Source organism: Lynx rufus, unplaced genomic scaffold (genome assembly GCF_022079265.1).
Source record: "Lynx rufus isolate CCGP_SWC_20201006 ecotype Redwood Valley unplaced genomic scaffold, mLynRuf1.p SCAF_10, whole genome shotgun sequence".
Lineage (NCBI taxonomy): Eukaryota > Metazoa > Chordata > Mammalia > Carnivora > Felidae > Lynx > Lynx rufus.
The window spans coordinates 81,506,251-81,533,452 of NW_025814824.1; the positions used below are offsets into that span (position 1 = coordinate 81,506,251).

The 27,202-nt window shown below is 50.5% G+C and overlaps 1 protein-coding gene across 2 annotated transcripts; it reads left to right on the top strand.

Annotated features, from left to right (window-relative positions):
• Nucleotides 1–328: 328 nt before the first annotated feature.
• On the top strand, nt 329–21,617 carry PTGS1 (prostaglandin-endoperoxide synthase 1). Of its 2 annotated transcripts, none has more exons than XM_047069055.1 (11): nt 329–405; nt 499–560; nt 7,151–7,267; nt 7,651–7,791; nt 7,993–8,136; nt 10,465–10,646; nt 10,759–10,842; nt 12,586–12,832; nt 14,990–15,276; nt 19,004–19,151; nt 20,483–21,617. In XM_047069055.1, exons 4-11 carry the CDS (start codon nt 7,767–7,769, stop codon nt 20,836–20,838), a joined length of 1,473 nt encoding a protein of 490 aa, XP_046925011.1. In that variant the 5' UTR covers nt 329–405; nt 499–560; nt 7,151–7,267; nt 7,651–7,766; the 3' UTR covers nt 20,839–21,617. The 2 variants fall into 2 exon arrangements, with proteins under 2 accessions (XP_046925011.1, XP_046925001.1); XM_047069045.1 differs by having other exon boundaries at nt 339–405; nt 499–594.
• The last annotated feature ends 5,585 nt before the right edge of the window (nt 21,618–27,202 follow it).

Here is a 27,202-nt window from a genome sequence, read left to right on the forward strand (position 1 = left end):
TGTGGTTCAGGCCGGCGCCTCTGGCCTGGCATTCTCCCGGCTCTGCCCCGAAGCCTCGGGTGACCTCAGCATTGCACATAATCTCTGGGCCTCAGTTTCCTATCTGCCAAACGGATACCGTTCTGGTGCCACGGGGCTTCAAAGGCTCACATGCCTCACGGGTCTCAGGTGAAAAGCTGCTTTGGTTGCAATCAGAATAATTAATAAAATGTTTTGGCTAGGGCGGGAGCAGAGGAAGTAAGTGGGCGGCGGCGCTGCCGAGGTGACAGCTGGCTGGAGAGGTGGAGCCAGGGAATGGGTGGGGAGGGGGCGGGCCGGGCTGGCCAGAGCTCGGGGCAGAGACGCACCCCAGGAGCTGGCCGTCTACATCCCGCAAGCACCAGCCGCGCTGCCGAACTATGAGCCGTGAGTCCGACCCCGGTGTCCCCAGGAATCCATGCCTTTGCCTTGGCGGAGCCTTGAATGCCAGACTCAGCCCTAATGTCTCTCACTCTGCAGGGAGGAGTCGTTTGCTCCGGTTCCCGCTGCTCCTGCTGCTGCTGCTGCTGCAGCCGCCCCAGGTCCTGCCCGCGGATTCCCGGGCCCCCGCGCCGGGTAGGCGCCCCCCCCCCCCCACCCCGGGGAGCCTCCAGTCCTGAGCCCCGGCCTGGCCCCTCCCCCTGCTCTCCCTTCGGGCAAGCCCAGCTTCCCCTTTCTGCTCTCGGTGCCTGGAATGGGGGAGGGCCCTGAGTCGGCGGGAGAGGGGTTCTCTGGAGACCCCCGGGGGTGTGTGGCCTTGGATAGGGCTCTACAGGGGTTTTCTTTGCGGGGGAGGGGGGTGGAGAGGACAGGCTGGGATCTCACGGCGGCTTTGGGAGAACGGACAGCCCCTCTCCAGCCCCCTCACCTTTTCTGGGCCCCCAGCTGTCCAGGCTGCCTTTTCCTCCAACAACCCCGTTGTTTCCTGGGGGGGGTGAGGCTGGGGGGTCTCTTTCTGAGGAAGCAGCAGGCACCTGTCCAGCCTCTTACTTTCTGGGAACCCATGGGGATTCTCAGCCCGGGGATAGAAGGTCTCCCTTGGTGAGGGTCCGGGTACAGCAGCCGTTCTGGGAAGACCCGGGGAGGGGGGCGGTGGAAACACATTTATGTACAGAGCTGGGTTGCCTCCCCGAGGTTTACATCCTCACCCAATGGGTAGGTGAGTTAGGCGCAGGTAGGTGCCGTAATTCTCTCTAGCTCGCTCAGCACATGGTGGTCTAAGGGTTTGAACTTGAATCTGTCTTGCCCTAGGCACTTTGCAAACTCTTTCCGCAGACAGTCCCCCTCCTCCCTCAACCCCCCACCACTGCCCTCCTTGGTTTTATCCCCCAGAAGATGATGGGGAAAGTCAGATCCTGTAAAATTCCACCACTCCTGCACCCCCCTCCCCATGAGTGTATCAGGTTCTAAGTGGAGGAATTCAGCTCCACCCTTAGCCAGCCTCTCTCCCCCAGCTTACTGCTCGTGTGTGTGTGTGTGTGTGTGTGTGTGTGTGTGTGTGCGCGCGCGCGCGCGCGTGTGCGCATGTGCGTGTGTGCAAGGCCTGGACGTAGCTTCCTTCACCATCTAGCTGTATGATCCATCCCTCTCTGGGTCTCCATTTCCCATCTGTAAAATGAGGGCAAGAGAGGATGCGGGTGGGGAAAGGGGCTGAGCTCTCTGTTGCGATGCTCTGGCGATTTGGTGCTCAGAGGAGAGAAGAAAGATGTCTATGTGGACTGCGAATCAGACCAGGTTTCCTAGAGAGAGAGAGGGTTTGAGTGGGTGGCATTTGGGGAACCCAGGAAGAGGATGGGGGGTGCTCCAGAGACTGGGTATGAGCAAAGGCCCAGTTAGTGGGAAGAAGAAGACTCATGTGGCCGGCACTTTACAGTTTCCAAGGCCCAGCTATGGGCTTCCATTTCTTGGTGCTCACAACAGCCCTGCCAGGGAGACTTGTCAGACCCATTTTGCAGAAGGGACCTCTGTGGCCCAGAGGGGAGAGCCCATCTGTCTGAGACCCCAGCAGCAGAGCCAGGGCCACCCAGGCCGCCCCAGTGACCCGACTCCTCAGCCCGTGGATCAGCACAGCACTTCCTCTGAGGCCCCATCCAAGGGGATGGGGATACGAAGGGCTGGTCTGCCCGTCTTCCTGTGTGTTCGCTAACACCCAGTGAACCATGGTCTGTGCCGTTTTGTTTTTGTCTTTTCTACTTATCTTTATATCAGAAGTGTTTAAATGGAATTATTCTTTTCACTCCACAAACATTCCCAAGGGCTCGCTTTAAGCTAGTTTTTGGCTGGAGCTGGAGGCACGGGGCCGGGAGGGGCCCGCCATCTCATACGGGACAGAAACGCCAACAGACTGTCATCCAAAGGGGTCAGGGCCATGGGTGAGGGCCACACAGGGGTGTGTGAGGCTCAGGGTGGGGAGAAGTTCCCTCTCAAGTGTGAGGAACCGAGGGAGACATCCTGGAGGTGGTGACGTTTGACCTGGACCCTGAAGGAGGTGGTGAGTGCTGGTAAGTGCTCTGAGGCTTTACTGTGAGACCCTGTAAGGTCTTTCTGATAGAAGCAATGGCAGAGATGGAGTCTAAAGGTCTGGACCTCGGGAGGCAGGCAGGAGCATAGGGAGCCGTAGGACAAGAGGCAGGTGCTGGCTGGCAATGTGGGTGAGGTGCCAAGACTCGGGCCTGAGGGTAATTGGGTTGCATAGGTGACTTGGGGTTGAGACTGGAGGCCAGGAAACCTTTAAGAGGCTGCTGCAAGGGTCAAGGACAGAACGATGACAAGCTGGGTGCAGCAGTACTTTGTGCTTCCAGTCTGTGAGTGAACTGAGGTCCACGATGTCTGGGCATCTGCTCCGGGAAGCCAGAGCCTGTGCCTCAGAGGTACAGCAAAGGCCGACCCCCGGCAGAGGAGGGCTGCAGACTCAGCTGAGGGCAGGTGACAGGGGACATTGTTGCTTTGGCTTCTCCGTGTGGGGGAGGAGATAGGCTTGGAGGGCAAGGCCATGCCACGGGAGTCTTAATGCTCAAACTTACCCCTCTAGCCCCTGGACTTGACTCAGTGCCTTCTCCTTGGCTAGGGACACGGCGTGACCTGGCAATCGGAGCTCTGTGCTAGGCAGAGGGGCCTGAGGCCAGTTAGCCCTGGCCCATGGGGAGGGGAACCCAGCCTGTGCCAAGGCCTCCCTGCTGCCTGCCGTCTCCTATCTGCAGCGCCAGCCGGGTCTGTGGGCCATGAGGGGGCTTCCTCTCCAGTTGGCTCTTCCAGCTGTGGGCCCAGCTGTTGGGGCCTGGTGTGGGGGTGCCCGGCCCCTGACTGTTGGCCTGGCTGAGTGTAGGGGCTGGGGCCCAGGTCTGGCTAGTCAGGGCCTTTTTTTTCCTCTTTGGTTGCCAAGCTCCTGGAGCTTCTCTAAATATTATTCTTAAGAGATTTCAGTTCAGTCCCATTAAGGGTCCCTCTTGCTGCCTGGTGTCTGTGCATCCTGGAGGACTTGGTGTTTCTTCATTGTGCCCGGGGCTCTGACTCCTGGGCTGGGGGACATTTCCTTGCCTTAATCCTCAGAAAGTTCTGGAGCCGAGCAGTTCTGGATACTTCTCATTTGTGGGAATGTGTGCGGTATGAGCATACTGATCAACCCCACCTCCGGGGTGGCTTGAAGATTCAGTGAGAGCAAGTTGCAAGGTTCTCTGCTCTGGGCCAGGGGATTCATACTGATGCAGATAATAAAGAAGGGGAGGCTGCAAAGGAGGCCTCCTCAGAGCCCGCCTGTCCCGTCCCCCTTCTGGGAGACACAGGAAAAATGAGGCCCAGAGAGTGGAAGGGACTTGCCCAAAGACACACGACCAGTAAAGAGCAGCCGCTTTCCCGCTCTCTTGATACATTTCCCCCAGCACCTACCTGGCACTTGGCCCTGTGCTGGGAACTTGGTAGATTCGGTGCCTGCACCTCTCCAGTTCTCTTTCTGGATGGCTTATTATGCAGGGTGTCCTCCACTGAGCACAGAACTGGGCCGGCATGAAAGCATGCCAGACTTCAGTTAGACTGAAGGGAGGCCTTTCTTTGTGAGTAGTTCCCAGAGTTCTTGTGGCAGGGGATGGTGATCCCTCTGAGGTCATTCCCAGCTTGTGGATCTAAGTGCCTCTCCTACCCCATCCTTTTCCCAGATCCAGGCCTGGAAACCTCCAGGGAGAGAAAGGGAGGGAAAGAGAGGGAATCCAAGTCTTAGCTCTGGAACTTCAAAGCAGTGGGGCTTGGGCCAGTCTCCTGATGCTGAGCCTGGAATTCTTCCTCTGTGCCCTGCAGGGCGTCTCCCCACCCTCCGGGGAGTGCCAGGCGGATAGAAAGAATGGGGGCACGCAAGGCTGTGGAGTGGTCAGTCGCTAGAGCCCCGGATTTCCCGGCGACTGTGACAGTCCAGCGTGGTCAGGCGCATCCCGGGGAGGAGACACTCAGACTCCGCTCTGCTCACCCGGACACCCTGGGGCCCCAGAGGCAGCTGTTTTCCTCACTGGGGAGAACTTTTCCTTCCAGGGGCAGCTGGTGTTTATGGAAAGATCGTGGAGGAGGAGGAGGGAGGGAAGGTTGGATGGTGGGTCTGGGAGGGAGGAGCCTCTGCGTGGACATAGCCTCTCTTGGCAGGAGAGGGGTGCGGGCAGGAGCTGGGGCAGAACTCTAGGGCAGGAAGCAGGAAGCCTCCAGGCTAGCCTTCTGAGCCAGCAGCCAGGGCTGGGAAGATGAGGGATATCTTTGGCCAAGCTCGGGGTAGCCATTCTCCTGGCTTCATTTTATTGACTCCGCAAACATCTGTTGAGTTCTGGCCACCACATCTGGATCCCTTGGGTGGCTGGATCTCTCCAGGACTTGGGTTGAGCCCCAGTGTGTGCATGGCCTGTGTTAGGGAGGAGAAAGTGGGGAAAGTATTGCCCCTTCCCCTGGGGGCTCATGGTGGAGAAGAGCAGGTTGAGTGGGAACACAGAGTGGAGTGAAGGACGTTCATGGGAGGTTTCCTGAGGAGGCAAGGCATGAGCTCTTTGGGAGGGTCAGATGGCCCTGGAGGGGATTGTTAGGGAAGAACAGTGGTCTGGGCAAAAGGAAGGAGAGCTTTTGACTTTGGGGCTAAGGGATGGGGCTGCCACAGAATGAGCTAGAAGGCCCTCTTGAGGTTCTTTTGAAAGCCCTACAGTGGTTAGGGTGGGGAAACTGAGCCAAGTGAAGGGCTGGGCCTTAGCTCCTATGCCTGCTTAGCAGTAGGACTGATGTCCATCTGGGTCAAAGGGCCCTGTGTGCCCAGGGTTGGGGGCTGGGCAGTGGGGAGCTACAGGGGGTCCTGGGCAGGTGTATTAAGCAGGTAGGTAGAGTGTCCTGAGCAGGAGGGATCAGTGAGGAGAGTTCCAGAGCCCTGAGCCCGCTGGGGTGAGTAATCCCAGTGGGAGTAATCCCACTCCCCCCCCTTGGCATTTCTGGGCACATGGTTGTGGGAAGGGAGGCTGCGTCCTGCCTGCTGGGTCTGCCTGTATCAGCTTGATAAGGCCATTTCATCCAGCCCTCTTCCTGTAGGCCCCTCCCTTCTGCACTCCCTACGGGGGCCACAGAGATGCCATTGTGGGGCTGTGGGGAGTTGCCAGGGCTTAAGCAAAACTATTTGCATGATTCCTGTGATTCTCTTTTTGCTTGCCTGAGTGTATGTGTGTAGGGGGGTGTGGGGGCACTGCTGCTGGGGCCCTCTCCTGGGTCAGGGCCATGAAGACCCTATTCTCTAGGCCCCATGCTGCCAAGTGAAGAGGCTAAGAGTGGAGGGGTTGGTCCTTGCCCAGGGCCATGCCCTCTAACCACAACACCCTTCAGCCACCTCTTGCTACCCTCTTGGCCCTCAATAATCCGTTGTACAAAGAATAGGAGTTCCCTATAACGTTGGCTCTGAGCCTAGATAAGGAAGTGTGTTTGCAGAAGGGAGTCTGGTGTTTTCTGTGTGAGGCTGGCGAAGCAGCCCCTGCCAGGATCCAGGAGACCTGGGTCTGCAGGAGGTCCTGCTCCGTTCTGTGTCCTTGGCCAAGCCTCCGCCTCCCCCTGGGCCTCAGTTTCCTTTGCTGAGCTGTGATGAACACTGAATGAGCTCTGAGAAGTCTACCTCTGCTGTTGAAGAATCACTAAAGCAGTGCAGATTCGAGCAAAGGGGCTGTGGTCAGCAAGACCTGGGTTAGACATAAGGAGAGATTCCTGGTGGGGACTTCTCCAAGAGGCAGGAGGGCTGATGCCAGAGCTCCACTCACCCCCTCAGGAGGGTTTTCCAACTATATCTCCCCTGTCCCTTGGTGCCTGACCATCCTCAAGATCCTTGAGCACAGAGTATGGTCCGACATAGGCCAAGGCTGGGCCTATCAGGAATGGGGGCTGAGATCCCCTCAAACCCACACTTTGTCCACAGGGTTCTGGGAAACTTCTTTCCTTGGACTTGAATGTCAAGTCTTGGGTGGGGGTGGTATGGTGTAAATGAAGGTTGGTTTTGTCTGGTGTGACTTGCTGGGTGACCTGTGTGGGGTTTGCCTTGTCTGGCCTCAGTTTCCCCATCTGCAAGTGGGCATTATGATTCCTGCTCTTCCCCCACTTCTACAAAAATAGGGGGATGGTGGACAATCTCATCTTCCCAGCGTCCAGGTACCTAGAGTTTGCGGGCTGGTCTGAGAGGACCCCCCCCATCCTTATCCCTTTCCTGAACTTCACAAACCCAGCCCTTGGTGCTGGGCTCTGACTGGGCAAGAAGTGAATGCCCTAGAAGCCTGTGGTTGTTGTGTCTTATCAGTTGTTTCCTAACCTTTGGGGTCACAATTTGGTGTTTGAACTCTCCCCCTGCCCTATTTTGATGGCATCAGGGAAGAGGTGGGGACTTCCCTTTGGGGCCCATGTGGACTAGGCTAGAGACCAAAGCAGGGTCTGAACAGGGCAGGGCCTGGGGCTTCCAGCCATAACTTTGGGAGCATAGAGGACCCTTAGGTGAACACTGAAGTCCAGAAAGGGCCACCAAGTGAGTTAGGACAGACCTGTGACTTGAGTCCATATGTCTGGCCCCATACTTCCCCATCGGGGACAGGACAAGGGTTGAGAGGTCATCCTCGAGTCACCTCTGATCTCTGCTTCTCCCCTGCAGTGAATCCATGCTGTTACTACCCATGCCAACACCAGGGGATCTGTGTCCGCTTCGGCCTTGACCGCTACCAGTGTGACTGCACCCGCACGGGATATTCTGGCCCCAACTGCACCATCCGTGAGCCGGGCCTCCTGACTCCACTCCTGTCCTGGGCTCCCTTGCTCCCTTGGGCTTGTCCTGAGACCCCCAGTTCCTGCCTTTGTCTCTGGCCTTAGCCCAGTTCTCCTTCCTTGCCTGACTTTGACCTTTGACACTCTCCCTGACCCGGCTGAAGCAGAGCTCTCCCTCCTGGCATACCTCATGCCCTCGCCCTGTCCCCTGCCCTCTCACATCTGCTTCTGGCTCTGTCATGTGTCATCTCTTCCAAGGTTCCATCCTTACTCTGCCCTGTACGTTCTGACCGGTTCTGTCCTGGCTTCATTCCCGGTTCCTGTCTTCCACTTGGGCCACTTCTGGTCCTACTAGGAGGCCCGACTGTGTGGCTCCCATTGTCCCTGCAGCCGAGCTATGGACCTGGCTCCGGAATTCACTGCGACCCAGCCCCGCTTTCCTCCACTTCCTGCTGACACATGGGCGCTGGTTCTGGGAGTTTGTCAATGCCAGTTTCATCCGAGACATGCTCATGCGCCTGGTACTCACAGGTGGGTGGAGGGTAGCATCCCCCCCACCCCCGTTCTGGGGAGCAGGAAGTCCTTCCAGCTCTTGGAATTCTTGGCATCTGATAAGGGCAGTGGGTTGGGAGACTATGATGCCGGGTTAAACAAGTCCAACCCAAGAGGAGGCAGGGAGGGGGGTGTAACTGGGGATGGGAACCCCCTTGTCACCATATTCTCCCTCTGCAGTGCGTTCCAACCTTATCCCCAGCCCTCCCACCTACAACATAGCATATGACTACATCAGCTGGGAGTCCTTCTCCAACGTGAGCTATTATACTCGTATTCTGCCCTCTGTGCCCCAAGACTGCCCCACGCCCATGGGAACCAAAGGTAATGGAGATGGGGTTGGAAGTCACAGGAGATGCCCTGTTCTCTTTGGGGAAAAACAGGTGAAAAAGCAATTATTGACCCATTTCCCAGATGGGTGGTCAAAGGCAAGACATACGACAAATCAGAACCATGGACAAGGACAGGGCTGGGGAATGAGGGTAGGAAGGGGTGGTGGAGACTCTTGCCTGTGGTCACCTAAGAAGTCAGTGGCAGAGTCAGACCAATGCTTCCATATTTCCAGGGTGCCTCTTTGCTTGAACCTTGTCTACTGAATTGGTGGGATCTTGCTGAAATGGGGGTGACTTAAGAGTTGAAATGTAGGAAGGAAGGAATACTGTGCTATTTGTTGGGTGCTGACTCCATGTTTGGTTCTTTTTTTTTTTTAACATTTATTTATTTTTGAGACAGCGAGAGACACAGCATGAATGGGGGAGGGGCAGAGAGAGAGAGGGAGACACGGAATCGGAAGCAGGCTCCAGGCTCTGAGCCATCAGCCCAGAGCCTGACGCGGGGCTCGAACTCGCGGACCGCGAGATCGTGACCTGGCTGAAGTCGGACGCTTAACCGACTGAGCCACCCAGGCGCCCCTCCATGTTTGGTTCTTAACTGATGTAAATAGTTTACCATGCTTCATCAGTGTAGGTTGCACGTAAAGTCAGAGTTTTTTCTTTAGTTTCCCAAGACCCCACTTGTTCGCATTGGCAGGGATCTTCCTCCTAAGTCCTTCTTTCCACTCCACTCCTGACTGCCTGAAAACCCAGGGGTTTACTCAGTTCAGAGCCATGAATTCTGCTTCAAATACAGAGGGGACATGAGAGGCATTGGTCCACTGCTGCCATCACTTCCATCCCTGTCCACATGGTGACACTGTTGAACGCTGGGTCCTGTGCAGCCCTGTGGTTGTGGGCTTTTGTGGGCTCAGCACCTTGCATAGGTATTGATGTCCTAATTTGGGTCTCAGGGCACTACTCTGATGGTTTGCACTAACATGTTTAGCTCCTATGTCTAAAGCATGACTATTCTGCCAGATAGCTGGGTCTTACAGAGTCTCTGGATTCTGCCAGCACTTTGCTGGAACCAGCCCCTTTTCAATGTTAATCCAAGGGGTGAGTCCAGGTTATAGGGTGCAGACCACTCCTTCCAACTTCCCTTTTGGTGAGTTTCCTTTGGGGTGCTTGATCTCCTTGCCTGATAGAGGAAACCAATCGACCATCTCAATCCAGAGAGGTTCTCTTGATCTTGAACCTTCAACACTGAGCCTTGCTTGAGGTACTATGAAAGGGTGCCTTTACCAAAACACAAAAATTCAGTTACTCCTTTCTGTATGGGCATTGGGTACCAACGCATCTGACATTGACATAATTAAGGAAGGCTCTTAATACTTATTCTCATGATGACAGACACCTGCTTTGAGATGACCTGTTGTCTTTACCCCAGACAGAAAGACTGGCATATTTAAAATAGGTTGGCAAACTCCAGTCCACAGCCTAAATCCAGTCCACTTCCTGTTTTGGGAATAAAGTTTTATTAGAACTTCGTCACGCTGATTTGCTTAGGTACCATCTGTGACTGTTTTCCCCACTACAAGAGCAAAGCAGAGTGGATGGTGACAGAGCTTTTTCAGGCAAAACCTGAAAGAAAGATCGACTATCTGGCTTCTTACAGAAAAAGCTTGAAGTTCGCTGATCCTTGATTTACAAGATCCCATCTCACCGGTTCTCAGTCATGCTTACATTATCTCATGTACTCCTCAAACTACTGCATAAAATAGGTATTTTACAGATGCCCTATTTTACAGATGAAGGCATCGAGGCTCAGAGAGGTAAAATGACTTATCTATGTTCACACAGTCAGCAAATGGCGTACCCAGATTCAAACATAGGCTACCTTGCTCCAGGGCCAGGGAGTCCAAGATCTTTTTTGTTTTTTGTTTTTTCTTTATTTATGTTTTATTTACGTTTCTTTCTTCTTTCTTTTTGGTTAACTTTTTTCAGAGTTACAAACACACACAAAAGTTGGGAAGAAAGTATAATAAACTCTTATGTAGTCATTTCTCCGTTTCAATACATAGCCATAATTTGCCAATCTTATATCATCTATCCCCCTTGCCTTACTTTTAATGAAGTATTTTAGAGCAAATTCCAAATATCATGCCATTTCACCCATAGATACTTCTAGGGTAGAAAAGGTGCAAGGGGCCATCTGGTAGGAGGAAGGCTGATCTGGGCTTCCTGTGTGGACCAGTTTGGTCCAGTGAGCCCAGAAGGCTGTGGGGCAGGGAGATTGAGACATCAGACAGCTACTGCCCTGCCCTACCTCCCTAACCAGGGAAGAAGCAGTTGCCAGATGCCCAGATTCTGGGCCATCGCTTCCTGCTCAGGAGGAAGTTCATACCTGACCCCCAAGGAACCAACCTCATGTTCGCCTTCTTTGCACAACACTTCACCCACCAGTTCTTCAAAACTTCTGGCAAGATGGGTCCTGGCTTCACCAAGGCCTTGGGACACGGGGTGAGTACCTAGGAGGAGCTCAGGACTTGTCTGGGCCTAACTTAGCACATGTAGGTCACCATCGCTGAGGTGGCACCCCAGTCCGCTGACCGGACCCTCTTTCTGTCCTCAGGTAGATCTCGGCCACATTTATGGGGACAACCTGGAACGTCAGTATCAGCTGCGGCTCTTTAAGGATGGGAAACTCAAATACCAGGTAGCACTGTGGTTGCAGATGGGGCAGTGGGAAAGGCCTCCCGTGGCCTTCCCTGGCAGAGGCCACTGGGGGACCTGAGTGGCGTCTTACAAGGACCAGCTGCAGGAGCTGGAGATGTGTGTGAGGAGGAGAGACAATGAACCCTGGGGGAAGGTGCCGGGCAAGGGAAGCACACTAGGAGCAGACACAGCCTCTCATGTTCTCCTGGGGGGTGGACTTTGGGGTGTCCATCTCCTAGAAGATGAACATTTCCAGTCTGCATATGTACTTGTAATTTTTCCACCATATCATTTGAACACTATGGTGTGCCTGGCACAGACAGTGGAGCAGTGACCAGGATAGTTAATGGGCCCTGACCTTCAGGAACCCACAGCCCATCAGGGCTGCACCCACACACTAGGATGCCAGATCCACGACTTTCTGGTTGCACTAACACTGTCCACCAGAAATGCAATGTGACCAACACATGTCATTACAGTTTCTCTGGTGGCCACATTAAAAAAGGTAAAAAGAAACAGGTGAAATTGACTTTAATACAATATTTTATTTAACCCTCTATGTATAGCCAGAATATTATCATTTCAATGTGTAATTGATACAGAAATTATTTTTTATACAGAAATTATGAATAAGATAGCTCACATTCTTTTTTTTCATGTTAAATCTTTGAAACGTGATCTGTATTTTATATTCATCGCACATTTCACTTGGGATGCCAAATTTTCATTGGGGATAATCTGATCTGTACTTAGATTTCATAAAGTTACAGCTGAAAAGTAGGTTCACGTGCTCACGTTGTTCTGAGCATACTTAAAGGTTTTCCAATTGCTGAAGTGTCAGTAAATCTGAATTAAAGTTAAAGATTCAGTTCTTCATTCATGCCAGCCACATGTCTAGTGCTCAACAGCTACACGTGACTCATGGCTACCGTACTGGACCACACAAATCTAGACAAACCCAAACCCAAACCCAAAGTTCACTGCTGAATCTTTAAGGCTAAGAACAATATTTGGCATGTAGTAGGCCCTCGGTGTATATTTATTGAATGATTGAAAAGGCTGCCATATAATCAATTACACTTGTGATCACCCGCTAGGAAAAAGCTCTGTGAGTGTTCAGAGGGCGGGGCAGGCTTCCCTGGGAAGTTCAGATACACCAAGAGCTGCAGGGATGATGAGTTCAGGAAGCCAAGACGGGAAAAGGGCTTTCCAGCTAGCAGTGCCTGGACTTAGGAGAAGCAGCTGGTGTGGCTCGGAGGAGTGAGGGAAGGGAAGTGTGGCTGGCTGGACACCCAAATGATGGCAGGCGAGGGTGGAGTTGCCTGTGGGGCCGCGTTTAGGATCTCTGATTTCTGCCAAGAGCAGAGAGAGAACTTGGAAGGGTGTGAAGCCAGGGCATGATACTAGATTTGGGTTTTGTTTGTTTTTTAAAGGATTACTCTGGCTGTGGTACTGGGAATGGACTGTCTAGGACAAGTGTCAATGTAGGGAGACATTGATGAGAGGGGTCAGCATGGAGGATGAGAGTGGGTTAGAAGCAGGTGGTGGCAGTGGGGATAGAGAGAAAGGGACCCGTTCTAAGAAAGATTTAGGAACTAGCATCGGCTAGAACCATCAGCCTGGGTTACAGAAGATGGGCAGTTGCCCTGAGTGATATGGGCAGCTGTCAGAAGGGAGGGTGTCAGCTCTGGCAGGTGCAGGCACCTGCCCTGTCCCCAGGTTGCCAGGCGGCCCCATCCCGCAGGTGCTGCACGGAGAGATGTACCCGCCATCGGTGGAGGAGGCGCCGGTGTTGATGCACTACCCACGAAACATTCCACCCCAGAGCCAGATGGCTGTGGGTCAGGAGGTGTTTGGGCTGCTTCCCGGGCTCATGCTCTATGCCACGCTCTGGCTGCGTGAGCACAACCGCGTGTGTGACCTGCTGAAGGCTGAGCACCCCACCTGGGGTGATGAGCAACTCTTCCAGACGGCCCGCCTCATCCTTATCGGTGAGGACTCCAGACCAGCCCTGTCCTGGAAGGTCATGTCCTCCATCCTGAAAAGCAGGGTGTGTGTGGGGGGGAGGGGGGTTTGGGGAGAGAGAGTTGAGATTAGGACCCCACCTCCTCTGCTTACCAGCTATAATACCTGGAGCAGTCCCCTTCCCCTGTGTGAGCCTCAGTTTCCAAATCTGGACACTGGAGGTAATGATAGTTGTAAGGATTTGTAGAGATGATGAAAAGCACTTAGCACATAGTAGGCCTTTGGAAAATGGATGGCTGTGATGGTCAATTATGGTGACTTACAGCAGATTTGATTAACTACCCCCATCTGTCTCCCCAGTGTACCGCCCCAGAAGCACACAGTGACATCCCCAGCGTGTGCAGGTCAGATTCTAGCTTGCCCTGCCTTCAGGAGTCCTGTTTCTGCTCTGCATGCATCCGCCTTCCTGGAGTTTGGTAGCTTCTGGGTGACTCAGGGACAAGATATTTTTGTGTCCCTTACGGGGGCGAGTCTGCAGCCTAAAATGTCAGATGGTTTCCTGCCTGGGAGCTTGGTCCCTGACACCCCTGTCCAGACGGTGTTCACTCTGAGTCACCAGTAACCACTTTCCCTTGCCTCTGGGCATCACTGGGCATGGCTGGTTCCAATTATATTGCCTGATTCACTAGGGCCTGGAAGAGCCAGGCATCAGGGATAGCAACAGTCTAAAGAAGGAAAAGGGGCTTGTGCTGAAGTCCCAGCATTTTGGAGACTGACTAGAAAGGGCAAGTCTGTGGCTGGAAGCTGGTGTCGAAGCTGTGATCAAAGGTAATGAAGCTGTATGTCCAGTGCTTCGGTTAACCTTCCCCCAACAACGCTATTAACCAGATATGATTACCCTTGTGAAAATTAAGATTCAGAGAGGTTAAGTGAAATCTCCAAGGCCACTCAGTAGAGGTCTGGCTGCTGCGGGAGCTCCTGCTTCTTGCACCACATCGCAAGCGGAGCTCCTTCCTGGGTGGGGGGAGGGGGTTTCCCCGCATGCCCACACATAGCCATCCTCCTTCCCGCCTGCATGTGGTCATACTCCCAATTACACAGGGCCCTGGGCTGGGCTGCTTCTGTCTGCTATTCCCAATGGTCCCATCCATAGTATCACGATGCATATTTTACGGAGAAGGAAGGTGAGGTTCAGACAGATGAGGTGACACAGCTCAAGCTTGGAGAGGGGAGAGGGAGGCTAGGAATGGTGACGCCAGGCTCTGGACCTTACCGATGGCAAATCACATGGCTCCAGGTCAATTTGCTAGAAGCCAGTTTGTCTCATGGCTAATTGGCTAAAGTAATCAGTTCTTTTTCCTATCTTGATGACCAGTTTTCATTCTGTTATGGAACGTTCAGTTTGGTTCTTCCCTGCCTCTTTGACTTGAAGCTGGTTACTGAGGGGGCAGAGGAAAAGCTGTTCATGAGAGTTCTGATGTGTAAGAAAATGCAAGACATGTACATGGGACTAGATTCATCTTAAATCCTCAGCCTGCCTCTTTTGCTCCTGCGGCAGCTCTGAGGGGTCTCTCTGAAGCTGTCCTCACTCCTGGAGGCTCACTCTGAGAGCCCCCATGAAGTTAATCTCCCCTTTCTCATCATTTGTGACCACTCCCACATCTTGTGGGAGGGTGATCACCATAAGGCCACAAAACCAATTCTCGGGCACTTCCTTCCATGTCCTGCTTAGCTGGGCCTATGACATCCCTTTGGAATGTGGGAATAGCATTTGGCTCTTGTCTTGGGACATTGGTCCAACATGAGACAGGAAGCTCCTTTCTTGGGGCTCCTGGGCGGCTCAGTCAGTTAAATGCCTGACGACTGATTTTGGCTCAGGTCATGATCTCATGGTTGTGAGATTGAGCCCCTCATTGGGCTCCATGCCGAGTGTGGGACCTGCTTAAGATTCTCTCTCTCTCCCTCTGCCCCTCCCTCACTCATGCTTTCTCTCTCTTTCAAAAGAAAAAAACTCCATTTTCACACCCTGTTACAAAAAGACTAAGTGAAAGTGGCCCCCCAAATTCACCACCAACAACAATAAAGAAGCGAGAAGCAAGCACCATTCATGAGCTGGCCTGCCTCCTGAGCCAGGTGGCCAAGTCCCTGTGCTCCTCTGACTTTGCCCAACCCCCCACCCCCAGGGGAGACCATCAAGATTGTGATTGAGGAGTATGTGCAGCAGTTGAGCGGTTACTTCCTGCAGCTGAAGTTTGACCCGGAGCTGCTGTTCGGCGTCCAGTTCCAGTACCGAAACCGCATTGCCATGGAGTTCAACCAGCTGTACCACTGGCACCCGCTCATGCCTGACTCCTTCAAGGTGGGCTCCCGGGAGTACAGCTACGAGCAGTTCCTGTTCAACACCTCCATGCTGGTGGACTATGGGGTCGAGGCCCTGGTGGACGCCTTCTCTCGCCAGAGCGCTGGCCGGGTGAGCCTCGGGAGCGTGGGGGAGGGCAGATGGGCTCTGGGGTGCAACAGACCCAGACCCAAAGCCCAGTGTGCTTTTCTGTTCCATAGGGGTGGTGCCACTCCGACATTCCTTTACCCATTCCTTTATTCCTCCTCTTGTCTTTTGTTCATTCAGCAATAGCAGGCGTTACTCTGGGTGCTGGGGGATAGAGTGGTGAGCAAGGTCAGCGTGGTTCTTGGCTCCTTGTCCTCTTGCCACTGACACCCTAGTGAGGAACAATAGCCATAGAACAGCTAACATCATGTGAGCACTTACTATGTGCAAGGCACTGTGCCAGGTGCTCTTCTGACATTATCAGAATTATAAGAGCATGTTAAAAGCCACAATACAAAGAGCCCACAGTGCTTTGAGAACTTGGGGAGGAGCTTGTGACCCAGTGTGGAGAGCTATAGATAAGGAAATGATGTCTGCGCAGAGATCCAAAGGATGGCTAGAGCTCTCCCAGGGAGAGGGGTTGTGTTAATGGCAGGGGACGATCATGCTCCTGGTGGAGGGCACAGCATGGCAAAGGCCTGGAGGTCAGAGGGCATGGCAATTTGAAGACCGTGAGGACATTCAGGGCACGGTAATATATGCGAAGGTGTCTTCACATAGTTGGTCTTTATCAAATTACAGGCCTCCGTTACAGGCATAATTGTCCCCACCCCCCATTCATAGGTTGAAGTCCTAACCCTCTGTGCTCAGAATGTGGCCATATTAGGAGACAGGGCCTTTACAGATGTCATTAAGGTTAAATGAGCTCAAAGGATGGGCCGCACTGTGACTCGTGCCCTTATGCGGAGAGGAGATTAGGGTATAGACATGCACAGTGGGAAGACTTAGGGGGAAGATGACCATGGATGAACCAAGGACAGAGGCCTCAGAATGAAGCCCACCTTGCTGACACCTTGACCTTGGACTTCTGGCCTCCAGACTGATAAATTTCTGTTGTTTAAGCTCCCCAAGCTGTGATACTTTGCTATGGCCACCCTAGCAAATTAATACAGCACGTTCCCTGGAATTTCTAAGCAGCTCCCTCCTGAATCTCTCCTCCCCCATGCTTGGAAGCCCCTATCTCCTCTGTCCTAGCCCTGCTCCCCGCGCTTCTCTCTGATCCTTCTCCCTAAGCCCTATCATGATATTGTGGCACCCTGTGGATTTAGGTCTACCGCTGGTAATTTGATTGGAATAGCATGTGCTACCACCAATGGGCAGCTTCTGGCTGATTTATGGCCTCTCTTCTCTGTGGGGACACAGAGATGAACAGAGATAGCAGCTTTGTGTGGGGCTGTGTCATTTCCAAAGCATTTTCAAAGAGCGGCCATGGTGCTGTGGGAAAAGCCCCGGGGTTGTACTTGGCCCAAGGCAAGTCATAAGTGTGTCACTTCTCAGGATGTTCAAGAGAGCATGGGCAGTGATAAAACAGGGCTTCCCCTGATAATCGCCACATGTGGCTGTCGTCTGGGGGTGGGGGGGGTTACCATGTGACCAACACTGAGATAACTGCTTTGCATACTTTATCTTGCTAATGTCACCACAAGGGATCAGGTGAATGCTCTTGCCTTCCCCATTTTTTGCATATGAAGGAACTGAAATTTAAGTAATTTGCTCAAGGTCCCTGCATGAGTTTCCTAGGGCTGCTGTAACAAAGGACTACAAACTGAGTTTATTTTATTATTTCACATTTCTGGAGGGTAGAAGGTGTGGGCAGGGCTATGTGCTCTCTCTGAAAGCTCCTGGGGAAAATCTGTCCCATGCCTTTGTCTTAGTTTCTGCTGGCTACTGACAATCCTCTTAGACACCTCATGCCAATGCCAACATGGAGTCTCCCTGAGTCCCTGTTTTCTCTGAGGACGTCAGTGGTTGTCAGGATCCCCCTAAGGGAGTATGACCTCATCTTCACTTGATTACACCTATTTCCAAATGAGGTCACCTTCACAGGTGGTGGGGATTAAGATTTCAACATATCTCTTTGGGGGACACAAATCAACCCACAATGGTCCCACAGGTTGTAAATGGTGGAACCAACATTTGCACTGGCCTCTGCTAGCTTTGCTGTGCTCCAAGTTGCATGACTTCACCCAATTATGATTTTCCTCCTTCCCATCCAGTTATATTTGTTCTATTTAAACAGAACTCTTTCTCAAGTATTGACATTATCAATTCATCCCAAGCAATAGAGTTTTCTTTAGACCAATACTCCTTAACTGTTATGAATCAGAATTTTTCTCTGGAGCCTTTTGATCACACCAGGTTACCTGAACTCTATTTTCATTCCTTTCACAGGATATTACACCACCCCTTGGTCTTGGAGTTAAACTCCAAGTTTAGTTAAGCTAAAGTTGTAGATACACTATAGTTTTCATGGCAAGATTTTAGCTCCCTCCCTGCTAGCTTATGACTGCTCCCTGCCCAGGAGACCTGGGCAGAAGGAAGGAGAAACAACAGACTTAGTCACCTGCATTTCCGTGAGTGGCTTTATCTGGTGTGAATGCAGTGACATGATACTCTGTGTTCCTACCTTCTGGCTCTGAGTTTCCCTTTTCTAGTGGTGGTCGGTTAATAGTAGTTCACTTTTGAGGCATTTGGGTGGCTCAGTTGGTTCAGCGTCTGACTCTGGCTCAGGTTATGGTCTCATGGTTCATGAGCTCCTGGGGGGCTTGCAGTTAGTGTAGAGCCCGCTTCTGATTCCTCTGTCCCTCTCTGTCTGCCCCTACCCCACTCATGTTGGTGCACTCGAAAATAAATAAAATATAAAATAAATAAATAAATAAAACATTAAAGTGTTGTTAAAAATAAATAAACATTAAAAATGGTTCACTTTTTTTAAAGATAATTTTTTAAATATTTATTTTTGAGAGAGAGAGAGTGCACGTGAGAGCGTATGCGAGCCGGGGAGAGGCAGAGAGACAGGGACACAATCCCAAGCAGGCTCTGAGCTGCTGACAGCACAAGCCCAACATGGGGCTCAAACTCACAAACCGTGAGATCATGCATGACCTGAGCTGAAATCAAGAGTTGGATGCTTAACTGGCTGAGCCACCTGGGCATCCCAACAGTGCCTCACTTTTTAATCATTAGAATTTTGTTGAATCTCGATGCTATAATACAGGAATGAAAACCAATAGGAAAAAGCTCCTTAGCAGGACCCCCCCCCCCCAGCTGAATGATTAAGCATCTCTATTCTTTGATAAAAACAGATTTGAAGAATACCATAAAGTTTCGGCTCCCAAAACTAACATCTGTCCATCCATTTGTTTCTCATGTGCTGTCTCAGAACCCCCTCTGCCCATCCAGATTTCATTTCCAGAGCCACAATGCCCTTCCTTCTACTTGAGCTCCTGGCTAGTGCCATTCTGCCATTTCTTTTATGGAATCCTAGTTGCTGAATCTAAAACTTGCAGAACCTTTTGTAACAGGATGTTGGGATTCTCACTTAAATGCAAAGCATTGGGGAATAGTGTGGCTGGTAAGCCACTGGAGAGGTCCTGTTGGCCCACTGCCACTTTAACGATGAGGAAGCTGAGACACAGGGGTGTTCCTGAAAGAGCACGACAGTGGCAGACCTGGGGCTGAGTCCCCAGCATGGTGACTGCTGGATGCAGCCATGCTCTGTCTGGGCTTGGGAAGAGCTCCTAACCTGAAGATCTCCTCTAGAATACTGTGGCCTGGCTCTCAGACCACAGCTATGTTTATGTCTTGGCAGATTGGTGGGGGTAGGAACATGGACCACCATGTCTTGCATGTGGCTGTCGATGTCATCAAGGAATCCCGTGAGCTGCGGCTGCAGCCCTTCAATGAATACCGCAAGAGGTTCGGCCTGAGACCCTACACGTCCTTTCAGGAGCTCACAGGTGAGCAGCTGTTTCCTGGACATGGGTCCCTCGAGGGACTCGCAGTGAAGTGAGGGGGACATTGTGGAAACAGACTGTGGAGGTCATGAGGGGTGTGTGAGCACCGTGCTGGAGGGTCAGGGAGGTGAGGGGTGGGAAGGGAACAAATGACCCCTCTTGGGGAAAGAAAGTGGTTTCTCAGCTGTCTTTGAAGGAGATAAATAGGGATATTCTGGATGGAGACCAAGGGGGAAAGCATTCTAGGTAGAAGAACAGAAGGGACAAAGGCACAGAAGCCATTAAGAATGAACCTGTGGTGGGGGGGTGGGTGCACAGTGGTGGGTGTGGCTGGAGCAAGGTGCTTATGTGTGGGGAGGGGTGGGGTTAGGGGCCAAATTGTGTAGAACCTTGGATTCTATGTAAAAGAATTTGGGTTTTACTCTATCTAGTGGTTCCTAAATATCTACTTATGGACCAGTTGCCTCAGAATCACTTAGGAAACTGATTAAAAATATCAAATCCCAGATATCTCTCTCCAAGATTCTGATTCAGTAGGCCTGCATGGTGCCAAGAATCTATATGTATGTGTGTATAGTATATACACTTTTCTTTCTTTCTTTCTTTCTTTCTTTCTTTCTTTCTTTCTTTCTTTCTTCCTTTCTTTCTTCTTCCTTTCTTTCCTGCTGTGGACTGCCAAGAGTTTGGGAACTGTTGTCATAAACAGTGGGAGGGCTTGAGCAGGGTGTGACATAACTGTGTGCCTTATAGAGGGAAATGGGTAGGGAAGCTCAATGTCTGTCTCCCTTTCTCCACTATCTGTGAATATGTGGTCTTCATAGACTGGGGAGTGAGCTCCCCATAATTCTGGAACCACAATCTCTGTCACTCTTTAATTTCCTGTGACAGTCCAGAGGGGGAAGAGAACACTATAACTAAATCTCTATGTGAGCTCGGACAGGTTACATCACATCTCTGAGCTCCAGAAGAATGAAGGGACTTGAATTAGCATACGTCCTTGAAACCTGCCTGTGAAGGAAGCAAGACGGATAGTGTCTCCCTGTTGTCACCATTAGGCAGTTAGGGCACAGAGAAGAGACATGAGTTGTTCAAGGTCACATGCTGTCCGGTGGCCCATCCAGGCCCTTGATTCCTTCTTTAGTAGCATTCCTTCCCTAGATGCAGCCATGGAGAAGGGTCAGTCAGCCAGGCCAGATGTTAGGGCCTGTACTCAATTGTTCAGTTGCTCTTCTGAAGTCCCGTACTCTCTCCAGAAAAAGGTGGGCCTAGAAGTTTCCCTCCCCACATTAACCTTAATGGTGCCATGACTCTGACTCTAGCTTCCCCCCTTGCAGGAGAGAAGGAGATGGCAGCTGAGTTGGAGGAGCTGTATGGAGACATCGATGCCTTGGAGTTCTTCCCAGGGCTGCTTCTGGAGAAGTGCCATCCAAATTCCATCTTTGGGGAGAGTATGATAGAAATTGGGGCCCCCTTTTCTCTCAAGGGCCTCCTAGGGAATCCCATCTGTTCTCCAGAGTATTGGAAGCCAAGCACATTTGGTGGTGAGATGGGCTTCAATATGGTCAAGACAGCCACGCTGAAGAAGTTGGTCTGCCTCAACACCAAGACTTGTCCCTATGTTTCCTTCCATGTGCCCGACCCCCGCCAGGATGATGGGCCTGGTGTGGAGCGGCCATCTACAGAGCTCTGAGGGGGGAGAGCAGCAGCACTCTTGGGGGGTGGACTTTGTGCTGGTCATCCCAGAAAGTTGAGGCCAGGGTTGTTGAAAGTCTTAAATGTTGGGTATCTGGTTTGGCATTGAGAGTATCAAGGTCAACATTTAGAACTTTGTGTCTCTCACCCATTATCTGGAATATTGTGGTCTTGTTTGTTATTCTAAATGCTGAATTATTGATTGACCATCCAGAATGTTAGGAGCGATTCTTATTTGGCATCCCAGAACACCGGGTTCCTGGTTGATGACCTAGAATGTCAGATTTCTGGTTGAATTGGAACATAGGCATTCTGAAATGTGGAGCTCCTGATGAAATCATCTAGCAAGTTAGGGATTCTCATTTTGCATTCTAGAATTCTGGGTGGCCCTCCAGAATGTTGATTTTCCAAATGGCAATTCAGAATGTTGTGCTCCTGGTTCCTGATCCAGAATAGTGACTGGTGTGCCAGATCAGTCTTGATCTGAATATCTAGAATGGTGATTTGATTCATTTTCCTGTTCGGTAAGATATCCACAGAGCAGGAGAATCTATGGTCTAAGGTCTAACAAGAATGCATTTCCCAACTCTGTGCCTGCACTGAGGGGGCAAGGAAGTAGGGTGTTCTTAGGACCCCAACTTAGACCCTGGTCCAAGGAGGGAGAACAGGTGGGCTCTTTCCAGGCCATTGGTTGGAAGCCACCAGAGTTCTATCGCCATCCATGTCTTGATTCATGGAAGCTGTTTCTCATGAAGCTAATAAAATTCTTTTTCCAAATTGCCTGCTATGTATCACTTTTCATCCCATTTCCAGAAGCAGAGGTGATACTGGTGTGGCCTTTCTCGTAGTTGCAAGCTTGATGGGCAGGTCTTGAGACCTTCCACTAGGGCCCCTAGCTCATCACCTAGCTTTTCCACCACTGATCTCCATTTCCCACTGTGGGTCAGGCATTGTCCCTTCCAGGCTGCTCTCCTGAAATCCACAACTCCCCAGCCCCAGGAGACAGAGCATTCAGTACCCACCATCTGATTAGAATAATTTCCTTCCTTACAAAGAATACAAGGGCAGAGACGAGGGCATCTGGGGAGGACAGCACTTACTGTGTGCCAATTTCCCACATTTACTTCTCATTTATTCTTACCCAAGAGTATGAAGTACGTGGCATAATCCTCGTTTCAAAAATGAGGAAACCGAGACTCAGGATGGTCAAGTGGCATGCCTCACAGGTGCCAGAGCCAGACCAGGACCCAGGTCTGGCTGGATCTGGAGTTGGGCTCTTCCCCCATCCAAATTCCTCTTTCTTCCTGATTTAACTCAGTTCCAGGCCTGATCTTGCCTCTCTGGCTCAGGGTCAGAGGCAGAAGGTGGGGTGTAGCTACTGCATGCTATGCTTTCAGTCACATTGATTTTGCTAAGTGCTTACTACACATCAGTCACTGCTATAGGCTTGGGGCTATTAGCAGTGATTGAGACAGACAAGGCTTTTGTCGGTGTGGAGCTCACATTCCACTGGGGCTAGAGCAGATGATAAAAAAATAATGAAATAAGACAAAGGCAAGGTGAGTATGCTTTCCCTTCTAACCCATACTACTCTGCCTTCCCTTGCTTGGCTCCTAAGACTTGAGACCCTTTCCCAGCCACATAGACCACCCACTCCGCATAGCTAGCTAGGAGAGGACAGGGCAGAGGGGAAAGGTAAGAGGTTAGGAAAGTTCCTTCATTCTCCTCACTTTGGGCTTAGAGTTCTTTAGGAAAAACAATGGCCCAGAAACAAAGGGGGAAAATGGGATCCCTGGGGCTGGGCTTTCTGTCTTACAGTCCAGAAAGCCCTTGTTTCTCCTTAGTTGGCTGGGGACTGCTTAAGCCATTCCTTCCTGGTCCTGTTGAATGCAAAGAATGCAATCAGCTCCCCCTAGTTGCTCTGATGATCAGGGATCCTTCGGCTGCTAGAAGTGTGCGTGAAATGGCTGTCTTGTCTTTGCTTACCTGGTATTTATTTCCCCTCTTTGCTAATAACCTTACTTTGCCTGAGAATCTTCACCCTGTCTTTAATTCCACTTTTGGTGGTTCTATCATGGCCAGGGTTTGGGTCTGTGAATCAGTCCTGGCCAGACACCCTCTCCTTATAAACTGGCCCCTGAATGGAGTTACATAGAGATTGAAACAACCCACTGATTCATTCCCCACAGCTGGGCTCAGAAAGATTGTCCCTTAGTTCTTGCTTCCAAGGTCACTAGGGAAGCCTGAGTTCATGCCCTTCTCAAGACCTTAGCTTTTCCTTCCATCCGGGGGGCTGCTCCATGAATTCCTCTTTCACTTAAGTTGGTCAGAGTTCATGTCTATTGCTTGCAGCCAAACCTTAATGGCTGTTGGCCTGAAATGGTAGAAGCACTATGATGTTCTGAAAGGAATTTTAATTGAGGGAGACACAATCAGTCTAGTGTTTTAGAAAGAGCACTGTGGTGCCAGGTGGGCAAGAGAGTAGAGCAGGAAGGACCGAAGGCTGGAAGAATGGGGAGGAGGCTGTGGCCATGGTCCAGCTGAGAGATGACAGCAGTTGGAGCCAGGTGGAGGGATGTGCAGTTGGGAGGGTGGGATGGCTTCTGGGGATAGACTTCTCTTGAATGCAGGTACCTAACTTAGGTGGACTTTGTTCTGTACAGACAACTGTGTGTGAAATTTTTGCATGTAGAAACATATGTCAAATACATCAAGGAAACTCCTTCAGAGTGAAGCCTCTTAATGCTCATAAAATGAATGTTCATTCCTGGAATCTTGATCTGGTGGGTATGATGGTTAGTTTTATGTGTCAACTTGGCTGGGCTACAAGACTCATTTAATCAGACACTAATCAAGGTGTGGCCGTGAAGGTATTTTGCAGCCATGGTTAACATCTACAATCAGTTGACTTTAAGCAAAGATTACCCTGATAACATGGCTGGGCCTCATCTACTTAGCTGAAAGGTATTAAGAGTAAAAAGTGAGGTTCTCCAAGAGAAGAGAAAATTCTGCTTCAAGAATAGAGCCTCAATTCCTGCTTGAGTTTGCAGCCAGACATATGGATTTCAGACTTGATGAAGTGTGAACCAATTCCTAAAGACAAAGCCATCTATATCTATCTATCTATCATTGGCATCATCAATCTATCACCTCCTATTGCTTCTGTTTCTCTAGAGAACCTAGTGGGTAATTCACTCAGGGCTCTCAGTGCAAACAAAAGAACTCCCTCCTGCCTGTTTTTAGCAGGAAGGAATTTATTATGGGTCACTGCACAGCTCATGGAACCATTGGCAGGACCAGAGAATTAGGCTCAGAGGCTTTTTGCCCAGGAACAGTGGCTCCTGGTCCAGTAAAGATGCCTCTGCTCCTGCCACTGGACACAGGCATCTCAGACTGCACCTCTGTTGCCAAAACTCTACTGTTGCTGCCCCTGAAACCTGGCAGCTTCTACAGCCACCTCCGCCAGAAAGTGGATTCGTTCTGCATGGTGCCTGCTTCCCCACTTCCCTCTGCTTAGAATTAAAGTCATTTGTGTTTCGTGTCTGATTAGTGGGGCCTAGCACCCATGCCTGCACTCCAGCTCCAAGAAAGGGTGGGAAGGTGAGTTTTCTGGCTTGCACTTTGGGGAGGAGGGACATATGGGAAATATAGGAAGGGTGTTCCATGGGGGACATGGAAGTTCTACCTCAGTGGATCTGAGTATTCTTAGGTCTGTTTTGCCTCTGTGGACCCTAGCCCTAGAACACTACAAAGAAAAACACAGTGGCACCACTGTCGACCTGGCAGCAGCTCAATGTAATTGCAAGCAAAGCACGCAAGAAGTGAAATTCCAGAAGTACCGAACAGTAGAGGTGCAAAGACACCTGGTGCACCTAGGTGCAAAGAATACGTGCAGTCTACTTGTTCTAATACCACTTGAGTAAAAGGTGTCGAAAATGTCAGATATGCCCACAACCCACTTTCCTGCTTAATCATGCTTTTCCTATAAAAATGGACTTTAAACTAAAATAGTTTTGTGTGAATGACAGTAAAGAATATTAAAACTTCAATGATGCTTTTATAGAGCACTCTTACGGGAACTACAATAAAACACTTTCCTCACAATCTTGATCTTAGCTGTTATTTTTGTTTCACTTATTTAAAATTGGCTGGGGCGCCTGGGTGGCGCAGTCGGTTAGGCGTCCGACTTCAGCCAGGTCACGATCTCGCGGTCCGTGGGTTTGAGCCCCGCGTCAGGCTCTGGGCTGATGGCTCGGAGCCTGGAGCCTGTTTCCGATTCTGTGTCTCCGTCTCTCTCTGCCCCTCCCCGTTCATGCTCTGTCTCTCTCTGTCCCAAAAATAAATAAAAAACGTTGAAAATAGAATAAAATAAAATAAAATTGGTTTCCTCCAAGGCTAGGTAAAAAAAAAATTTTTTTTCTCTCAATCTTTATACTTTTGGTCAAAAGGACTTTTGAACCACTGGCACAAATTCAGGCTTGGTATTTTGGGTTTTAGGACCGTGTGGAGGTACATTCTTGCAGACTTCAGTGGGTTTCCCCCTGCCTTCCCATATAACATAGATACAACAGAGTGCTAATCTTAGTGCCTACCTCAGTGAGTTTTTATATAAACTCAAGCAACCACCAAAAATTCAAGATACAGAACAGTTCTAGCACTATAAGCTCTTTTGTACCCCTTCCTAGTCAAAAATCTATAAAATGTGGCTATTCTGCCTTCCATCCCACTGATTAATTTCATCTGCTTATTAATTTCACTTGAATCGAGTCATACAGTGTGTATTTTTGTGTGTGTATTTTGCTCAACATGTCTGTTGACATCCATGTTGCTATGTATATAAGCCATTCAATATTTTTTTTTATTGCTTCTAAGTAATGTATACCACAAAGGATTTATCTAGTCTCCCGTTGATGGACATTTGGGTTGTTTCCATTTTTTTGCCAATTATGAGTGAAGCTGCATCGGTGGCAAATTCTGACTTGTAACAAAGGACCTACTTAAAGTGTCATCTTTTATCACATTTACTATGGGAAATGGTTCCTGTTCTCTTTTCAAAATCCCCTGCTGTGTCTTCTGCTTTACAGCTTGATGGAAAGAGAAAATGGATTCATAAGTGTGATATGCACCATTAGATAAAGGGAAAGGAAATATATATTACGAGCCTGCTCTACAGCATGTACTTTACCTGCCTATTTCATGAACTCTTAGCCTCCTGAGTAGGTTTTCCTGTTTCACAGAGGAGGACATTGAGATGCAGAGAAATAAGGTGACTTATCCAGAGTCATACAGCTGTGAAGCAGTGGGAGGCAGCAATGAAATTCTGATGGGTGGCCCTATTTCTACCATGTGACCCATCAAGTCCTCCAGAACCAGAATCACAAAAGAAATGGGGGAATAGAGGTGTAGGGTGCAGTGATGTGGTGGGCACCGGTGATGTTAACACACTTCCAGATGATTCTGTTAATAACCTTGAGACGGAGACCTCTGCACCACACCGTGCAGGCTCTTGGTCACTCTTTTCCTCTTTAGATGAGTGACATTTTCTTTCATTTCCCCATGATTCACTTTTTCCAGGCTTGCTATCTCTTTTCAGATCTATGACTTGTACTCTGCATAGCACGATGATGATCACTGAAAACCGGCTCCCTGAAGTCTGAGAAGCTGTGCCCATTTATCTCCCCATCGCTGCTGACCATGTCCCCCCCCCCAACTGCCCCTTATAGCTACAGTTGTGAAGCTCCAACTCTGAGCGCTGTCCTTTCCCCACTACAGGATACTCAAGTGCCTGCTCTTGTCTTGTTCTCAGTTCTTGCCTCCATAGGAGGGACTTAACACAGATCTTAGTTTCTTCCTCCTCCTCCTCACCTACCCTATGGCATGGGGAAGGGGATCTGGCAGTTTTCTTTTTTTTTTTTATTGTGGTAAAATACATGTGACAAAGGTTGGCCACTTTAGACATTTTACAGTGTACTTTTGAGAGGCATTTAGTGCATTCGCAATGTTGTACAACCATCACTGATATCTAGTTACAGGACATTTTCATAATCCCAGAAGGAAACCCTGCACCCATTAAGCTGTTCCTGCCCGTTCCCTACCCCTCCCCCCCCACCTGACCACCGTTAATCTGCTGTCTCTCTGACAGTGTTTGAAGCACTTGCTACATGCCACCCACGGTGCTAATCCCGTTGCACAGATTTTATTAATTATCATGAAAGCAGCTCTGGAAACTGGGGTTCTCCCTTGCATTTCTGGGTGAGATGACTGGGGCTTAGGGAGGAGATTACTGTGAGATCACTGAGCCTGTAAATGGCAGAATCTGGACCAGAACCCCCAGCCTAGGGCTGCGTCCAACCCGATAATTG

Coding starts and splice junctions, on each gene's coding strand:
- PTGS1 (XM_047069045.1), top strand. Junction 10,647..10,758: donor CCAAGGCCTTGGGACACGGG/GTGAGTACCTAG, acceptor TTCTGTCCTCAG/GTAGATCTCGGCCACATTTA. Junction 12,833..14,989: donor GGCCCGCCTCATCCTTATCG/GTGAGGACTCCA, acceptor CCCCACCCCCAG/GGGAGACCATCAAGATTGTG.